Genomic DNA, 17,907 nt, shown 5'->3' with positions numbered 1-17,907 from the left:
GAGAGAGAGAGAGAGAGGGAGAGAGAAAAGAGAGAGAGGGAGAGAAACAGAGAGAGAGAGAAGGGGGATGGGTGGAAGGTTCAGGGTGAGTAGACCCACCCCCGCTGACCCCTCCTCAGCAGAGGGCGCCCAGGCAGGAGTCAGGGTGACAGGGGCCTCGCCACCCCGCCTGGCCCCATGAACCCTACTTTCACAGTCTCACACAACAACCATGGCCCAACCTGACCCCAGGGGGTGTGACACTCAACCTCTTGCCTTAACCCCTTGACCGCTGGTCACAGCGGCAGCTGGGGCAGCTAGGGCTAGGAGAGGGAAGACTGAGAGAGAGATATAGAGAGAGCGGTGAGAGAGAGGGAGACATAGAGAGAGAGATAGATAGAGAGAGAGAGAGAGAGAGAGAGAGAGAGAGAGAGAGAGAGAGAGAGGAGAGAGAGAGAGAGAGAGAGAGAGAGAGAGAGAGAGAGAGAGAGAAAGAAATACAGAGAGAGAGAATGAGAGAGTGGGGGGTGGGGTTACTGATAGTTACAAAGAGTTAGAGCCAGTTGGGAAAGACATGATGAAGACAAATGGGGGGAGGTGGCTATTTTGTGCACATATCTGCCATTGTACTGCTACCTCCCTCTCTCTCTCTCTCTCTCTCTCTCTCTCTCTCTCCTCTCTCTCTCTCTCCTCTCTCTCTCTCTCTCTCTCTCTCTCTTGTTTTTTGTGTGGAGGGGGATCATGTGATCTCTGGGTCATCTGTCCTTCATAATCTCTGCTTCCAGAACAGACGACCCACTTTGTTGAACGGCCTTGCTTGTTCCCATGAGTCATCGAGAAGGAAAAGTCTCAGGGACATTCTACGTGGTCCTTGGCGAGTGGATTTGTTAAAAGGACTTTGAGATGCAGCTATTCGTTCTGAACACAGTGTTGCAGTAGGGCTTGTAGGACTGCAACGTTCCAGGGCTGCAGGGTTCTAAGACGGGGAGGGTTCCAAGGCTATAAGGGGCGGTAGGGGTTCCGAGGGCAGGGCCGCTCTCAGAGAACCGTCTCCTCCCGCTTCCACTCCAGTGCCTCCAGCGTAAGCCTTCAGGGCGCCGATCTGGGGTCATGTGACGCTCCGGACATCGCCGTCACCTGACGCTCCAGACGCCACAGCTGCTCCCGGTACTTCCTGCGAGCGTTCCGGTACGTTCCGGTGGCTTTGCTGCAAAACACCACAGAGCTCACCTCGGAGGTGCCCCTAAATCTCTCTGGAGCATCTGGTCGGCCAGATTGCAGCCTTATCTTCTTACTAAGCCCTCATAAGGCCATATGTATGTACAGACCGACGGGGCAGACAGCAAATCCATAACAAGCGTACAGGGAACATACTATGACGTATCTGTGGGTCTGGGAGGTGGTGTGAGTGTTGGTGACGCATTGGTACCTGTGAGCATGGGCAAACCGAGCCCTCTGCTCTTCACTGTCTCTCCTGTGGGTGGCGCTGTCTGACAGAGCCGAGTCCAGAGAGCCCCTCATGGCTGACACCCTCCTCTTCAGAAGCTGCTCCCTGGGGAACACACGAGATCGAACCTTTAACCTGCTTTCTGGGCGCCAAACAGGGTTTCCTGTTCACTAATATCGCACCGCGGCAATTTTTCTGTTCTATCCTAGCAGGTGATGAAAAGCCATCCAGTGAACCCGTCCTTTCATGATGCAAGGAGGGATCTCCACTCTAACATGGATGAATAGCTCTCCTTCACTGCCTTCATCATTAGAGTATACCCCAGTCATGCATTCAGTAATCACCTCCCTCCAAGTCGACACATTCAGGGATGAATGAAGAGGCACAGAAAAAGATGCTACTCATCATGAAAGAACGACCCTCTCAGGCCTCAACGAGCTTCCATGATGACCTTCTCCCGCCCCCTCCCCCTGCCCCCTCCCCTCAGCAGTAATAACCCACCATAGAGGACCAGAGCCAATTTACCACCAGGTCTGCATTTGCAGTGATAGTGTTCCTAAGCAACGGGCCATAGCCAGGCAACAGATGCCTGTAAGGATGGCAGGATGGCTGTAGAGGTGATTATTATGGGATGAATGGCCTTGATAGATGGACAAATGTGAACAGCCCCTTCCCTTTGCTCCCTGTATGGCATAGGCACATGAACACAAACTAATCTCTCTCCAGTGTGTGACCTTTAAGATTGAAGCAATTACTGCAGACATGTCTTCCATTTTACCTTTGGCTATTTCAGAACACTGATCAACAGGGAGAACAGAACAAAACTGAAGAACAGAATAGAATGCTATTCCCCAGAATCCTTCAAAATATGATTTCATTTCACTCTTCATTTTTGGATGTAGAATGGACCAGAATTTAGCCCTCGACTGTGAGGTCGAGGACTGTTAGTGTGCTGCGCCTGGTGTTGTACCTGTGCAGGACAGTCTGCAGCTCTCTCAGCATGATGCTGTTCCCTGGACCCGGCTCCTCTTCACCAGCCAGCTTAGCTTCCGACAATCTCTGAAACGCACCACACCAACACACGTATATTCACGACTAGCTCTAGAAAGCTAAACAGATTCTTATGACCTCACATACCTACCTGTCCACCTGCCTATAGTACTGCATGTTAGTCAGCGTACCTGTCTGTCTGCCTAGAGTACTGCATGTTAGTCAGCCTACCTGTCTGTCTGCCTAGAGTACTGCATGTTAGTCAGCCTACCTGTCTGTCTGCCTATCGTTCTGCATGTTAGTCAGCCTACCTGACTCTCTGCATATAGCACTGCATGTTAGTCAGCCTACCTGTCTCTCTGCATGTTAGTCAGTCTACCTGTCTGTCTGCATGTTAGTCAGCCTACCTGTCTCACTGCATGTTAGTCAGCCTACCTGTCTCTCTGCACGTTAGTCAGCCTACCTGTCTTACTGCATGTTAGTCAGCCTACCTGTCTCACTGCATGTTAGTCAGCCTACCTGTCTCTCTACATGTTAGTCAGCCTACCTGTCTCTCTGCATGTTAATGAGCCTACCTGTCGGTCTGCATGTTAGTCAGCTTAACTGTCTCTCTGCATGTTAGTCAGCCTACCTGTCTCTCTGCATGTTAATGAGCCTACCTGTCTGTCTGCATGTTAGTCAGCCTACCTGTCTGTCTGCATGTTAGTCAGCCTACCTGTCTCTCTGCACGTTAGTCAGCCTACCTGTCTGTCTGCATGTTAGTCAGCCTACCTGTCTCTCTGCATGTTAGTCAGCCTACCTGTCTCACTGCATGTTAGTCAGCCTACCTGTCTCTCTGCATGTTAGTCAGTCTACCTGTCTGTCTGCCCTCCGGTCCTCCAGCTCCTCCTGCAGGCTCTCGGCCACCAGCTCCCCAGCAGCATCCTGGGCCTTCTGGGCCATCAGGCTCCAGTCCAGACACCTGCGCTCCTTCTCCCTGAGACGGATTAAGCCTCGCAGCTCCGACATCTCCTCCTGGGCACACACAATGTGGGACAGCTCAGTGGTTAGAGAATTTGACTGCAGATCGAGAGTTTTCAGGTTCCAAATTCCCCCCCCCCCCGCGTGTGTATGTCGGTACAAAGACGTTTTAGTGTGAGTGTGAAGGAGTTGAAGTGTGAAGCGTGTGGTGAGACAGCACACACCCTAACAGTGACCAGCTCATAGAGCAGAGTGGCCTTCTCTCTGCTGGGATTGGGAGTGGGTTCCCCAGGCTTGGGCCCCTTCCCCCGAGGCCCAGCCAGGGTGCCTGTGTCTGGGCTGAGTTGGCCCTCACCCCCGGGGCCCGGTTTGGGGACACACAGAGCAGCCCGGTCCTCCTTCAACTGCCTGATCTGCTCGCGAAGAGACGTCTCGCGTCCCTGTAGCTCAGGAGACCTGTCCGGGGGCGGGGCGGGAAGTTAGCACGCACACATTTGGACGGGATCCTCCAAAAGGGTGCAGTTAAAAGTAGAGAAAATGTCAACGGAAGACAATATTCATTCACGTGGTATAAGTTCCGCATGTCGTATGTGTCGTCATAGGTCTAATCTGACCTCAGGCTGGCCTGCTTATGGGTTTGGCGCTCCACAGCCCCCCCTGGTGTTGAGAAGGAGGTTGACAGCTCTTCAGTCCTCAGACTCCTCAACTGGGCTCTGGGACTTCCAGGAAGTTCTCTGTCCACAACTGTCTCTGGGGAAAATAAAAAGGCTGGTGATTCTGTGTGTGTGTGTGTGTGCGTGTGTGTGTGACTGAGGACTGTTAAGTTGAGCACCTGCTGTGTCTCTCCAGTGTGGAATGCACTGCTGTTTCTTTGCCTGGTAGAGTGATAGTAAGTCACTGTACACCTCCTCACACTCCTCGCTGTCAATCAAAAGAGCCGACAGGCAACATCCGTAATATACTTACTCAGAACACTTGATAAAATAGAAAGGAACATGGTTAAAAAAAGAAACGTATAAAAGTACAGCCGCGCGTTTGTGTGTAAAGTATGTGTACGTGGACGTGTGTATGCTTGTCTTTGTGTGTGTGTGTGTGGTGTGTGGTGTGTGTGTGTGTGTGTCAGTGTGTGTGTACCAGTATCTGACAGCCATCTGCAAGGCGCTGTGGTCCGCTTCGTGTCTGCTGAGAGTCATGCTGATCTGCTCGGACTCCCCTTTCCTCCGCTCCAACGCTCCACTCAGACGCTCGTTCCTGGCCTTCAGCCTCTCGATGCACCTGAGGAAGCGGAGGACTTGGTGAGCACGGTTCCAAAACCGCAAGGTGGGGTCCCATTCATGTTCAGATAGAGACTGACAATCTTTTTTTTTCTTCCCAATTTCGTTCTTACCTCTGCATTCTTTCTCTCTCACCTTCCAGGGTTGTAACTGGGCTGGGGCAGGGGCTGGGGCTGCCCAAGGAGGCCCTGGCTAGACGGGGCGAGGCAGCCGGGGAACTGTCCCCTCCGGTGGACAGGGCGGAGAAGGCCCTTGAGGGTCTCCTGGGGAACAGGGGAGAGCTAGGGAAGGGAGGGGAGACCCAGCCTGGGCTCAGTGCCCCGCCGCTAGAGCTGTCGGAGGGGCTGCAGGGAGGGGAGATGCTGCCTGTAGACCACCAGGTTTTATGGAGACCTTGCAGCTGGAACAGAGGGAAGATGTTGGACTCGGGGGGCAGCTTGATCATTGTTATGGCTGAGCATGAGTCAGAACTGTGATCTGTGGGCATCTGTGACATTGGAAAAACTACAAATGCACACTACGCAAAACTACAAAAACCATAAAGACTACGCAGATTGAACACCCATCCACCCCCATTTAATTTCATTTGATGTGAAGTAAAGTGATATGAAGTGAGAAAAATGACTAAAAAATGACTAAATGTAAACAAAGTCAGATGCACCAACCCACTCCTGTAGCTTGTTCTTCTCCTCCTCCATCTCCGCCACAGAGAACCTGGCTGTCTCCAGCGCCTCCTGGCGGTGCTGGAGGGTACTGCGGAGGTCACGGTTGCTCTGGTGCAGCGCCAGGACTTCCCGTCGGTACTCCTGGAGCTCCTTGGCGGGCAGCTCCGACGGGTACGAGATTCCAAAATCTCTCTCCATGTCTTCCAGCACCTGGCAGGAATCACAGCCACACTAGTTCAAGTCTCTTATTTGGTCATGATCCTGAAATTACACAGGGTAAAACTGGGCATTGAAATTCTTGAGGTAAGCCCTGCTACATGTAAGTAAGTAAGACTTTATTTACATATCACTTTTCATACAAGAATTGCAGCTCAAAGTGCTTAGTGTGCATAGATGTAGTCAACCGGATTGAGGGCAACAGTTGAGGGCAACCAAACATCAAACCTTCAAAATGTATCTTGAACAAATGGATAAATAAGTGATTGCAGCACTTAACTGCAGACTAAAAAATCTGATACTATAACCTGTACTGTCCATCCCCTTTGGATCAAAGCATCTGCTAACTTGCATGGCTATATGTGCCACCTGCAGTCCTCTCACCTGTGTGACCAGCGCCCAGCTCTCCCTGGCTGCAGCGAGGTGCTCTGTCTGTTTGTCCCGGTCCAAGGCCATGTGTGGGGAGGCCCAGGTCTTCCTGCTGCTGACGGACTCCTCAAGGGCTGACAGCACCTCCTGGAGCTCGCTCCAAACCTCACTACCGCCCTCTAGGAGACAACAGCAGCATTGCAACTAGGAGTGTTGTTGGTGAATTAATGAAGGGCGATTGCTCAGAGTGGCTTTGTCACCTGTTTTTCTACAGTTCATTGGTAACTATGGGAAAATACATTATGTGGTTTTGATTCTGTTGTCTCTAGAAGTGGTTCTGCGAATTGAGAAGTGAATACGGGAGGAAAAAAAAGATAATAATACTGTGTCCGTTATTTTTTGGACACAAACGATCTTGTTTTTGGCCTTGCATTGTGCCCCAGAAAAGATCCCAATACCACAAAGCACAGTTTGCAAAAATAAAAGGCAGAGACTTCTGAATGCTGATGTCATGCCAGGGAGACCATGCCAACCTCTCCTAGCTGGGGTGCATCGGGTGGAGGGCCTGGCTGGACGGACTGCAGCCAGAGGAACAGCTGCTTCCACTGGTTTACTGTCCTCAGAATCACTACAGAGAAAAGAGTTTTCACGTGTAAAGTATGATCACATTTGAAAGCAGTGCAAGTACTTCACAGTATGGGGTGTCCTATCCGTTGAAAAGCAAAATGCAACATACATTTGGTCGTTTCATCGGATTCTTATGAGAAAAAACTGGATCTTGGAAAATAACTTTGTAAGATCTTTGTAAGGTATTTGTAAAGTTCATCTTTGTAATAGGTACGTCTTTGTAAGATCTTTGACAGACCTTTGTGAGGTCTTTGAGGACCACCTTACCGTGGTGCCTCTAGCGCTCCCATCTTCCTGTTGAGCTCGGCGATGATACTGAGCAGAGTGCCCACCTCAGCCTCACACTGAGCCAGCTCCGCCTGGGACGCCTCCGTCTCCAAGGTTACCTGGCCCGTCTCCCCTCTCCCAGACTCAGCCTCCTGCTTGTTGGAACCCTTCACAGAACAACAGGAAAGATATTTTTACACTTAATATTATTTTGTATTTGACTTTTTATTCATCTGACAGACCCTTTAATCCAAAGTGCTTCTATCCAAAGAGACACAGACATAGTGTATACAGATCCCTGTTATGAGACAGTTCCTTGCTCATTAATGCAATTGACTGTGTGCTGACCCAGCCAAAAGGGTGGGTTATGATAAAAACATTTCCATTGAATTTCAATCACAATAGTGTGTACAATGTAGTTGTTTAGCCCATGACACGTGAGGTCATCGCAGCTCTCGTTAACAGCTATTGTTATGAGGAGCGGAAAAGGAGGAAACAGAAACATCCTGAGACCCACTTCCTGTTTGAGGTCCAAAACATGTCTTATGAAAAACGCAAAAACAAAGACCAACCACTTTCGTGGTTTTCCCCTTTTTGAGTCCAATTCAGACTGAGAATGTAGGATTGATCAGATTACGCTTTCGCAAACGTGTGTTGCGTGAAGGGGCATCCGTGTATATTGATGGTATGACACTTCAGACAGAGGGATGAGAAGGATGGCAGATGAGGGTGAAAGTCTGAAGCATTTAGATTAAGTCATACAAACAATTTCAACTGTGGAAAGACGTGAAGTAAACACGGAGGTTTTTAAAGCCTGGTTTTACCCCTGGACACACCTACATTGATGAGACATGGCATTTCTCAAGGCAATACATTTGAGAGGAGTTTGGTTGTTGAAACCCTTTCAAAAAGGTAGAGAAGCATTCAAATATACCTTCAAATGGTGTGTGACCTACCTCCATAACCTTTGTGGTCTGCAGCTTTAATCAGTCCATCTCGATCAGCCCTTCACTGCCATTGAGGAACCGTGCTGGTGCAATAATCCCTGCTGCTCTGTTGTTTGGTATAATTATAGCTTCCAATAGTTCCTCAGTCCCTGTTAACCTCCTGTCTGTGAATTCCCTGCTCAACTGGAAGTACTATTGAGCTCTCCTCTCTCTACCTCTATCTCTCACCCACTCTCTCTTTCTCTCTGTCTGACTCCTTGAACTCACATATTCAGCCTTTATCTCTGTTTGTAGGAATATAACACTAACAGATTATGTGCATCCAAAAAGAGGACAGAGACGAGATGTTGAAAACTATGTTTTCATTGTATTTTATCACAGATATGAACGGCTGACTGGGTTGGACTACAATACCCACAATTACTCTAGCGGAACTGTTTATATAGATACATCCGACCCGGAAGACACTAAATGGCCAGCAAAAGAATACAAAACCGAATGAGTTAACGACCGATAACTTATCTTTTAGTGTATACTGCTGTTTTGGCCTATAACAACAAACGTCTTTGTGTAAAATGTAAGTCAATATATTTCAACCTTTGTTTAAATTATAAATGTGTTCTCAAATTAGCTTACTAGTAGGATGATTGGTACTGTACTGCTAGCACTAACTTTAGAATTGCTACTGTAGCTACAGTAGCACTAACTATAATCTAACGTCACAACAGTCTTAACAAATGTAGCTAGTGCTAAACGGGTTAGACTGGTGTACGTGTAGTAAGTAGTAACACAAGTAACTTCGTATTTTAGGTAGGTGGCAGCACAGGATTCGAGCTGGCGTTTGCTAACTAGCTAGCTTGCTCCCGCATTTATATTCACGATCTGTTTTTGTCAATTTAAAATAATGACGTTGTCCTCAGCGACCTGTCCCTGTATCCATGGAGACCCCGGAGCCCGGTCCAGCGGATGGAGAGGAGCGATTGGTCGAGCTGAGGCCTCGGACTCGCTCCAATCCGGAGGGGGCGGAGGACCGTCGTAGCAGCACCGGTAGCCTTGGCAGCGTCAACGCCAACACCCCGCAACCTGCAGTGGGCAGCCGTGTGGAGGGCGAGGGGGAGGCATCTAGCAGTGACAGTACTCCGATCTCCACCACGATCACCACCACCGTTTCTGTTACCTCCGTGCCAGCTGCTCTACCCACGGCAGCCACCACGGCTAACTCCACAGTGCCAACCCCTACACCTGCTGTTGCCAAGGATAGGCCTAAGCCCGCCCAGCCGCAACCCCCTCTCACACCCTCCATCCCCTCCATATCGGAGTACCAGCTCAGAGCCCCTCGAGTCAACTGTCCTGAGAAAGTGGTGAGTGGTTTTCTGTATACTGGAGAGTAGCAGATAGACTTAGGTGGTTGGTGTTAAGTGGTTGATTGCTTAAACCAAAAAAGAGGCAGTTTAACCACTAGGATGATGTCAGTGATCAGTAAATCTGTTAGTAATCCTCTCTTTATCATGACAGATTATTTGTTTGGATCTTTCTGAAGAGATGTCTTTGCCAAAACTGGAGTCGTTCAACGGGTGAGACTTTTGGGATGTATCTCAATTGTTCCTCACGTTCTCTCCCTTTAACACGTGCATACCTTTATGCTATACAATGTAATGTAATGGGGACCAATGAGACTTTTGAAATGCTCTCCTTTTCCTGTTCATATAATTGAGAACATTTAGTCAAATGTTCTTCTTTGATGTACCTTATCTCCAGGTCGAAAACCAACGCTCTAAATATATCTCAGAAGATGATCGAGATGTTTGTCCGGACGAAACACAAGATCGACAAGCGCCACGAGTTTGCCCTGGTGGTCGTCAACGACGACGCCCTGTGGGTGAGTAAGAACGGACGACGCCCACGTCTTCCTTGACCTCATGCCTTTATGTCATCGTGTGTTCACTCAGCCATGTGTGTGTCTGTGTGTGTGTGTGTGTGTGGCCTTCAGTTGTCAGGCTTCACCTCTGACCCCAGGGAGCTGTGTAGCTGTCTGTACGATCTGGACACCAACATGTGTGAGACCTTTAGTATCCTTCCCCTGGCCTGGCTCCTGGAGCTTGCCCTCCCAGACTTAGGCGGGAATTCTAAGATTAAAACCCAAGAATCGCTTGTTTGTATCCAGACGTGAGTGTCTTTGCCTTCCGCCGTTAAGTCCTCAAGATGTTTACGCTTTAACCGTCGTGCACCAGATCTGGAAGATCTCCTTAATGTCATGTAAGTAATACACACATGTATCACCCAATCATCCATCACGTCAAGTTTCCTGTCAGGCTTAATGAAGTGAATCGAATCACTTACCTGTGATGTGTCAGCAGCAAGGGGAATGACTGGGTGCTTGTGTGCCCTGCAGCCATCAGAAGATCGAGCTGCCTCTGATGGACAACGTTCAGACCATCCCCCCTCCCTTCGTGGTGCGGACGCTGCTCATCTACAGCAGACACGCCGGCCAGCTCATGTTCAACCCCTCGGAGGCCATCAGTGTACGAGCCTCGCCCCACCCCTCCACCTGTCACCTGGACTCATGTCCACCTGTCACTTCCCAGGAGAAATACTTCCCCACCCGAGAGAAGAGAGGCAACTAAGTGATTGTTTTTTTTCTTTTTTGTGTGTGTCTCCCCACAGAAAATGCTGCAGTCTCCGTACTTCTTCTTTGATGTGGTGTATCTTCACAACGGGGCTGAGGACCAGGGGGATGAGAGCAGCTGGAGGGTGAGTGGAGGAAAGAGGGAGGCAGGGTGGAAGAGAGGGGGGAGGCAGGGTTCTGTCTTTCTTGCCTTCTTTCTTTCTTTCTCGCTTCTCTCTCTTTTGTCACTGTCCCTCTCCAGGACATCTACACATCCTTCTGTAACCTGGACTCCAAGGGCATGTGCTACCGCTTCGAGGTGTCTCTGAGCGGACCCGCCATCGAGCTCCACAACTGCATGGCCAAGCTGCTGTCTCACCCCTTGCAGCGGCCCTTCCAGAGCCACGCATCCTACAGTCTGCTGGAGGGAGACGACCCCCAGGACATAGAGGCCACGGTCTAACCCCTGGCTACCCCGGCAGAGAGCCACACAGTGGGGGCTTGGAGGTAGGGATTGGGAGGGGTGGTGGGTGTTGTCCTGGTTCCCAGCCCGGTGCTGGTACATTTGAGTAGAATTCCAGCCAAACCTTCGCTGTCCTGATTCACGTCCTTAAAGATGAATTGGATGTGCTGAGCTTGGAGAGGTGGTGTTGTGGAGCGCTGGATTAACTAGAATGCAGGCCAAGCCAAGCTGACAAGGGAAGAAGATGAGTTGCCCCATCTGGTTGAAAACCCAAACGGCTGAGTTTACAGTCTTAATGAATGCAATCTCCCAACAGTGAGCAGATGCATCTCTGGCTTTTTGAGAATTTGAAATGTACGCTATACTGTATTTAAAGAGTATAATTGCTGTACAGGCTAACTTGAGGTTGGACTTGGAAGCTTAGCTGAACATGTCTACTCAATGTAAACTGTGATCCATTTTACACCTACATCCTATAGTGGGTTTGCCTTGTCTGATAAGTTGTTCATTGTACATTGTTCTTTCTGTTAGGTTGACTTCTGTCAGTCATTTTTTTTTTTTTTTATTGGTGGTTTTTAAACACATTTGTTGTTGTTTAATCATTGGAACTGAGATGATTCAAGAATGTGCATTTGGTGTGGGTTGGATAGATGCTACTTTTGACAATGATCACAAAGGGGTTTTAATAATGAAAACACTGCACTAGAAGTGTGATAAATCGACAAGGCAGTTTCAAATCGGTTCTGTTCATTAAATTCATGTTTTGTCTCAAAACACTGTTGTGGTCTCATTTGTGCTTGTAGGTATCCACCAGCAGGTGGCAGTGTATGTCTTACAGCCCTATAGAGACCCGGTAAATCACTTATGTCCCCATAGTGGACTAGTAAGTTTGCGACTGTACTGCTCTTTCTACTGATTTATATTGTTCATAGAAGATACATTTTTGGCGGAGGCCCTAACTTTCAAGATCACAGCAAATGGCCTGTGATTTCTTATAATGTATTGATTTAACAGTCACTTTTATCCAGGGCTACGCACAGTACGATGAGGATTTTGTGACGTCTTGATTTGCAGTCAAACCCTTTAATCGCTGCTCAAAGCTGGGGAACTGAATCAGTAGCAAGTTTCTAACTTTACTGTGTTTGTTTATCCGTGTACATGTGAATCTTACTGCAAACGTGTGATCTTTTATAAGAATATCCGATTTCGAGAGATTGGTAATGTAGCTACCAGGTCCAAACTTCCCAGTTACAACTTCCCTAAAATCTCAGTCGTAAACAATAGAACTGTTAAACCTACGCATCTGTTGCTTACATTTACATTTAGCAGACGCTCTTATCCAGAGCGACTTACAGTAAGTACAGGGACATTCCCACTGAGGTAAGTAGGGTGAAGTGCCTTGCCCAGAGACACAACGTCATTTTGGCACGGCGGGGAATCGATCCAGCAACCTTCTGATTACTAGCCCGACTCCCTCACCGCTCAGCCATCTGACTCCCTGCCCACTACTTGGCATCATAATAAGTGTATTTGTCCTCAAGGTGTACGTTTCCTGTTTTTGTACATGCGTTTTATCAGGAGTTCTGTCACAACTCCTGACTCATTTTCTGTCACTTTTAAAACACCTCCATAAATTATGCTTTCCGTTGAGGACAGGTTGGCAGGGAGACAATAGCGGGGAGGAAAAGCCCTGGCTCACAGGACTCTTCCCCTCTCACGCCCCCTCCCAGACGATCCTCAGAGCTCCCGACGTCATCACCGCAAACGACTGCGTGTGGGGATCAAACGTGCCGCGACGCCTTCTGTGCTGTGGGGAATATTTGTTATTCCCTCATCCGAAAAAGGATGACAGGTCTCCATTGTTGTGGCTTTTCTCCTCTTCACGCTGATGGCTCCTTCCCCCGTGTTTCAGGATGTGACGCCCTTTGGCTACATTGTTCATCATCCACAGGCCAGTGTGGAATGTGATCAGGAATTTGTATTTCCGGTGAGACTCAATAAAAAGTGTTTTTTATTAAAGAAACACATGTGCAGTGCTCTTTGTTTCTTAATTTGACTGGGAAATTGTGACCAAACGGGCCACCAGACTCGTGGGATGGAAACCACTAGAACTGGAGCTGTAGTGTAGAGGAACTCAAGCAAGCCTAATTCAGCAAAGTTTGTTTCCTTTATGAAGGAAAAAATAATAATTGTATATTTGCTTTATTTTATGGAACCATGTGTACACTTTACAAGTTGGACAGTAATTTCAGACCTGTGCTCTGTCCAGTGTACAAATGCACTTCTCTGACGGCACTTTGAGGAGTGCTACCAATATGAATGTAATGCCAGCAGTCCTTAGTGACCGTGGGGTGAAGTTATGATAACCCCAGGAGCAGGCTGGAGCAGGGGCAGGACAGGCTGGGAGGATGCTGGGGGGGGGGGGTGAAGGGGGGCTGGCTGGAGGAGCCAGGGGGCTTGGGAGGGATGTCGGAGGGGCGGACAGGCCAGGGGGTGGGAAGGTACTGGAGGGGGAGGGTAAGAGGGCTGGAGGAGCCAGAGGGCAGGGGGTGATGGGGGCTGTAACAGGAAGGAGGTGCCACGTAGGAAGTGTGCCTCTGCGTTTATAAACACGGTGCCTCCTGCACGCCTCAGGTTCAGTGTTTACGTCCACGCGCTTCATCGGTTTCTCCACAGCCGTCCCCCTGAAGGACAGGACAACGGGACCCGCCGACTGAGACTCTTTCAGGAAGGAAACTCGTCTCAAAAGACCCCGAGGAATCCCTCCGTGGTTCGGTCGTCTACTTTAGTCCCCCCCCCCCCCCCTCCACGCTCCCTTCTGAGATGTACAACACCAGCTACTCCCGGGCCAAGTTCGGCCTGGAGGCCCGGGACATCCACAAGCCCAAAGGCAAGAGCTGCGGCTACTACATGAGAATCGTCTTCCTCTTCTCCTCCCTGATCCAGTCGCTCATCATCGTCAGCCTGGTGCTCTTCCTGGTTTACGGGCAGCCGGAGAAGTCGGCTGAGGAGAAGCAAGTGAAGGAGTTGGAGCTGAGCTTCAACAGGCTGAGCGAGAACAACATCCAGCTGAGGAAGGAGAAGGGCGAGCTGAGCGGCGCTCTGGGCGCCCGCACGGGCGAGAAGGCTGCCCTGGAGAAGGAAGTGCTCCGGTTGAAAACGGCGGCCAACGCTACGGTAGTCAGCACCAAGAGCTTGCAACTCAGACTGGTGAGTACACAGGATTGGGGTTAAGCTTGGGGAGGTTTTGGGGGGAGTATTTTAGTAGCAAGCAGGAAAGTCCTGCCATGATACTATATGATGTATTATACGTTGATGTTGGCGAATCTTAGTGAGCAATAATGACGTTGAATTCAAATCTTTTTGCAAAAATAGGTGGGGTAATGAGATGTATAGTTTATTTTTTTAAATAAATGTTGTTTTTTTACTACAGCTTGTAACAAACTATAAAAGGCCTTCAAAGGTTGAAAATGATGACCTTTTGTATCACAGGCCCAGTGTGAAACAGATAAAAGGCTAGCGATGACCCGATCAGCCCCTACGCAGTGTGCCACCCCTCCTGTCCAGCGACCTCCGGTCTCAACTCACACCGGTACAAACCACACTTCAACACTTTACATTTACATTTAGTCATTTAGCAGACGCTCTTATCCAGAGCGACTTACAGTAAGTACAGGGACATTCCCCCCGAGGCAAGTAGGGTGAAGTGCCTTGCCCAAGGACACAATGTCATGGCACGGCGGGGAATCAATCCGGCAACCTTCTGATTACGAGCCCGACTCCCTCACCGCTCAGCCATCTGACTCCCACTGACTCCCACAACACTGATTCAATGCTGCTCTGCATAACATTACATTTACATGTATTCATTTAGCAGAAGCTTTTTTTTACCAAAAGTGAAGTATGAATGACACATGTAGGAAGTGCACTAGATAATCAAAGATGTTGTCAGTGCGATTAAGTTCAAGAGTACAGTATTCTCCTCTTTCCAGTGGAAAAATGTATACAATGTAAAGCTGACACTACGTTTGGATTAAAAACGTTTTATTCAAAGTGATGTGCAAAAGAATACAGATTGAAAGTGCAACAGATCCGAAGTGCGTAGTTAAAACAGTATTCCGGTTGTTTTCGGGGACCAACCTTCTGTCCTCTTCTCCAGCGGAGAAAGCACAGCACGCCATGATGCTCAACCTGATGAAGGCCAACTTCACCCAGACTGTCCTGCTCCTCACTACCCAGAGAGACAGCGCCATCAAGGAAGGCAACACCTACCACCTGGAGAACGTTGCCTTGAAGAAGGAGAACGCCGACCTGAATGCGAAGCTCACCACCTACACCAAGAAGTGCAAAGAGGACTTCTCCAAGTCGCTGGAAGGCATCCAGACAGTGACCAGTGGCTTCCTGTCCAGGATCAACACCTTGTTCCCCCACTCCATGACCTTCCACCTGACCTGTGAGAAGCAGCAGGAGCAGGTGGAGAAGATCCGCAGTAGCTGTACCAACCTCTCCAAGGAGGTGGAGGACAAATTCCAGCGGTACCTGAACAACGTGGGGGACAAGGTGTGTGTGTGTGTGTGTGAGAATGTCTGTGAGTGTGAGATGCATTCACATGTATCTGCTCCAGCAAATCATCAGGTTGGAGGTTCAAATTAACCCATGCCGTTAGTTGCTTTGGATAAAAACTATCCTCTGCTAAATGATCAAATTGTTATGAACGATGATGTTGACATTGTATTGGACGTCCAGGTGGCTGATATACAACTCCAGTCCAGTGGTCTGGAGGTCCAAAACAGCAATCTGAAGCTGCAGCTGGCACAGTGTCAGAGTAACAACAGCCACGCTACAGACGAGAGCCGGAGACGTCTGCAGGACAACCAGCAGGCACACGACAAGCAGGTGGGTGTCTGTTCCTGTCTGCCTGTCTGTCCGCTTTCCTGTCAGTCACACTGCTAGTTACCCACTTGCAGGACTTCAAGATGAACATGCATGGCTCCAAATGGTTGTAATTTCGAAACTGTCGACATACCCACAATGTTTGTTTGTTTCTCTCCCAGATGGAGGCTCTGCTGCTGGAGCAGAATCGTCTGAGGGCCAACTGTAAGGTACGGGCAAGACACGTTCGGTCTGTCAGCCAGTCCCGCTTTCATGGTCATAGCTCAGCAGTTAGAGTGATGGACTGCAGTTAGATTAACTAGAGATAGCTAGAGATTACAGGTTTGAATCCCCCCTGGTACATTAGTTTGGATAAATAAATACATTTTGTATCTACTGATAAAAGTAGATAGACAGGGCGCGGCCCCTGTAATCGTTTTGGTTGGTTACGTGTGTACAGCCACAGTTCACTGACGTGTTGGCATTGATTACATGTGATCCCTAGTAGAGGTTGGAAGACGACTGAAAGGGAGTCAGCACAAACGATATCTCTAAGGGTTATGGCTAAGGGCAAGCACAGGAAAGCATGGATGGGCAGGATAACAGCGAACACGTTACAACGAGGAAGCGGAGCTAGAGAAATATTTGGTCGGGCCTCCTGCCAGTTTCACTGTGTCTGTCCGTTTTACAAAGTCACTAGGGAGTCTGTGTGTCTGTTAATACTGTGATTTCTCATTGCAGAAAAGCAGGTAGACTCGTGTGGGAGAATGGCAGTTGGTGACACTGGTATCCGCAAGCCCTCAAATGGGGCTACACGTTATGAAACAACTCTGGTCAAATCTATATCATTAAAGACCTAACACTAATGTTAGGTCACAAAGACTGGGCGCTAACTGGACAGTATATCACAGAGAGAGGGGAAAAAGAAACGTGATGAACATCCTAACCAGGACCTTAAAATCTGAATGTTTTTCACCACAGCGACTACACTGGAATCATTATGTGCTGATTGACCAATTATTATTTCAATTTGTATGTAAATACTGACACGACCAATTGTATTGAATATGACATGCACTGTATATAGTACACAGTTCTAATGCACGTACTGTATGCTTGTTAAACTGAACTCATGTGTACTGAAGGGATTTTACTATTAGTTTTAACTTCATTTTTATGGACTGGGTGGTGTTGTTCCACCACCCAATACTCAGTTCAGTATTTTTGCTTTACACTTCGGTTCATTTTGTATAAAACTCTGAGAATGTAAATAATTTGATGTATCTCAGGCTTGTTGTCTGATGGTGCTTTTTAAAAATGGTTTTATTTATGAATTAGGACATAAACACCTTTGACCACCTGAATTTAAGAAAATAAAAATGTCTAAAAGTATTTTCTTGTCATATTAGTTGATATAGCCTTGATGCCAAAGTGAATGAATTGACTGAAGTGACTGTGGAGTTATGCAAGTTGTTAAAAAAAACAGTCAAATATATTTGTATCCAGTTATGCAACCTTGAGTCGTATCTCTTAAAATAGCAAACGTTATGTTCCCCCAATGGGCCCACTGTTAACAGTCCCACACCCTGATGACAGGAGGTGAGAAAAATGGCTCCATAAATCTACATCATGTACAGTACAGTCCATCCACAGTTACCAGGGTCAATCTCTCACTGGACACATCATGCTATCCTCTTTGCAGCTGAATGATTTAAACGTCTGTTTTTTTTTAGCTTGTGTGAGAATGAGGTCTGGCTAAATTGTGAGATGTCATTACATCGTACAGTAACTGTGTTTACTGAAAAGTCTGGATAAGTTGTACTACTTCAAACTGAGTCCTCCTTTTGTGAGATCTTGTATACAGTATATACAACCAGAGGAGAGTGCGAATTATACAATGATAATCGGGGGGGGTCAACTTCTTCTCCAGGGCGTAACTTAATTTTTACGATTACAGGTAAAAATGACATATAAACATATCGACCCTCCCGACCTGTTGTTTTACCTCTTTTGGGGGGGTCCAAGTCTTAATTAGGTAAAAAAAAAACAAGCCCCCCCGTAATTCAAACCCTGATACTCACCCCTTTGGTCATTTGATCCGAAACACACATGCTAACCCCTTTGAATGAATGTTAAGGGTTTTGGGTTCAAATCCCATGGAAGGCTGCAATGAGCTTTCCTTGCAGAAACTGCCACTTTAATGACTTCACAGTTCACTTTAAGGAT

General features: G+C 48.1%; 3 protein-coding genes across 4 annotated transcripts; 2 read left to right on the top strand and 1 right to left on the bottom strand.

Moving 5' to 3' along the window:
- Positions 1–441: 441 nt before the first annotated feature.
- ushbp1 (Usher syndrome 1C binding protein 1) lies at positions 442–8,072 on the bottom strand. The gene is made up of 14 exons (XM_047013869.1): positions 7,751–8,072; positions 6,795–6,961; positions 6,434–6,528; positions 5,916–6,079; positions 5,316–5,525; positions 4,764–5,050; positions 4,511–4,651; positions 4,209–4,297; positions 3,991–4,126; positions 3,601–3,832; positions 3,272–3,430; positions 2,397–2,485; positions 1,409–1,531; positions 442–1,186 (listed from the first exon to the last, which is right to left on the bottom strand). Exons 1-14 carry the CDS (start codon positions 7,754–7,756, stop codon positions 1,069–1,071), a joined length of 2,016 nt encoding a protein of 671 aa, XP_046869825.1. The 5' UTR covers positions 7,757–8,072; the 3' UTR covers positions 442–1,068.
- Positions 8,073–8,191: 119 nt separating this feature from the next.
- Positions 8,192–11,583, top strand: babam1 (BRISC and BRCA1 A complex member 1). Of its 2 annotated transcripts, XM_047013871.1 has the most exons (10): positions 8,192–8,318; positions 8,662–9,102; positions 9,257–9,315; positions 9,500–9,620; positions 9,732–9,810; positions 9,973–9,997; positions 10,134–10,263; positions 10,406–10,492; positions 10,609–10,853; positions 10,963–11,583. In XM_047013871.1, the coding sequence occupies exons 2-9, from the start codon at positions 8,680–8,682 to the stop codon at positions 10,807–10,809; spliced, it is 1,125 nt and encodes a 374-aa protein (XP_046869827.1). In that variant the 5' UTR covers positions 8,192–8,318; positions 8,662–8,679; the 3' UTR covers positions 10,810–10,853; positions 10,963–11,583. The 2 variants fall into 2 exon arrangements, with proteins under 2 accessions (XP_046869827.1, XP_046869826.1); XM_047013870.1 differs by having other exon boundaries at positions 10,609–11,583.
- A 1,832-nt stretch (positions 11,584–13,415) lies between these two features.
- plvapb (plasmalemma vesicle associated protein b) lies at positions 13,416–16,631 on the top strand. Its single transcript, XM_047013854.1, has 6 exons — positions 13,416–14,019; positions 14,302–14,401; positions 14,969–15,369; positions 15,556–15,705; positions 15,864–15,911; positions 16,423–16,631. The coding sequence occupies exons 1-6, from the start codon at positions 13,633–13,635 to the stop codon at positions 16,432–16,434; spliced, it is 1,098 nt and encodes a 365-aa protein (XP_046869810.1). The 5' UTR covers positions 13,416–13,632; the 3' UTR covers positions 16,435–16,631.
- Positions 16,632–17,907: the final 1,276 nt, after the last annotated feature.

The sequence above is a fragment of the Hypomesus transpacificus genome, unplaced genomic scaffold, assembly GCF_021917145.1.
Source record: "Hypomesus transpacificus isolate Combined female unplaced genomic scaffold, fHypTra1 scaffold_205, whole genome shotgun sequence".
NCBI lineage: Eukaryota > Metazoa > Chordata > Actinopteri > Osmeriformes > Osmeridae > Hypomesus > Hypomesus transpacificus.
This window is presented reverse-complemented; position numbering and strand designations above follow the sequence as displayed.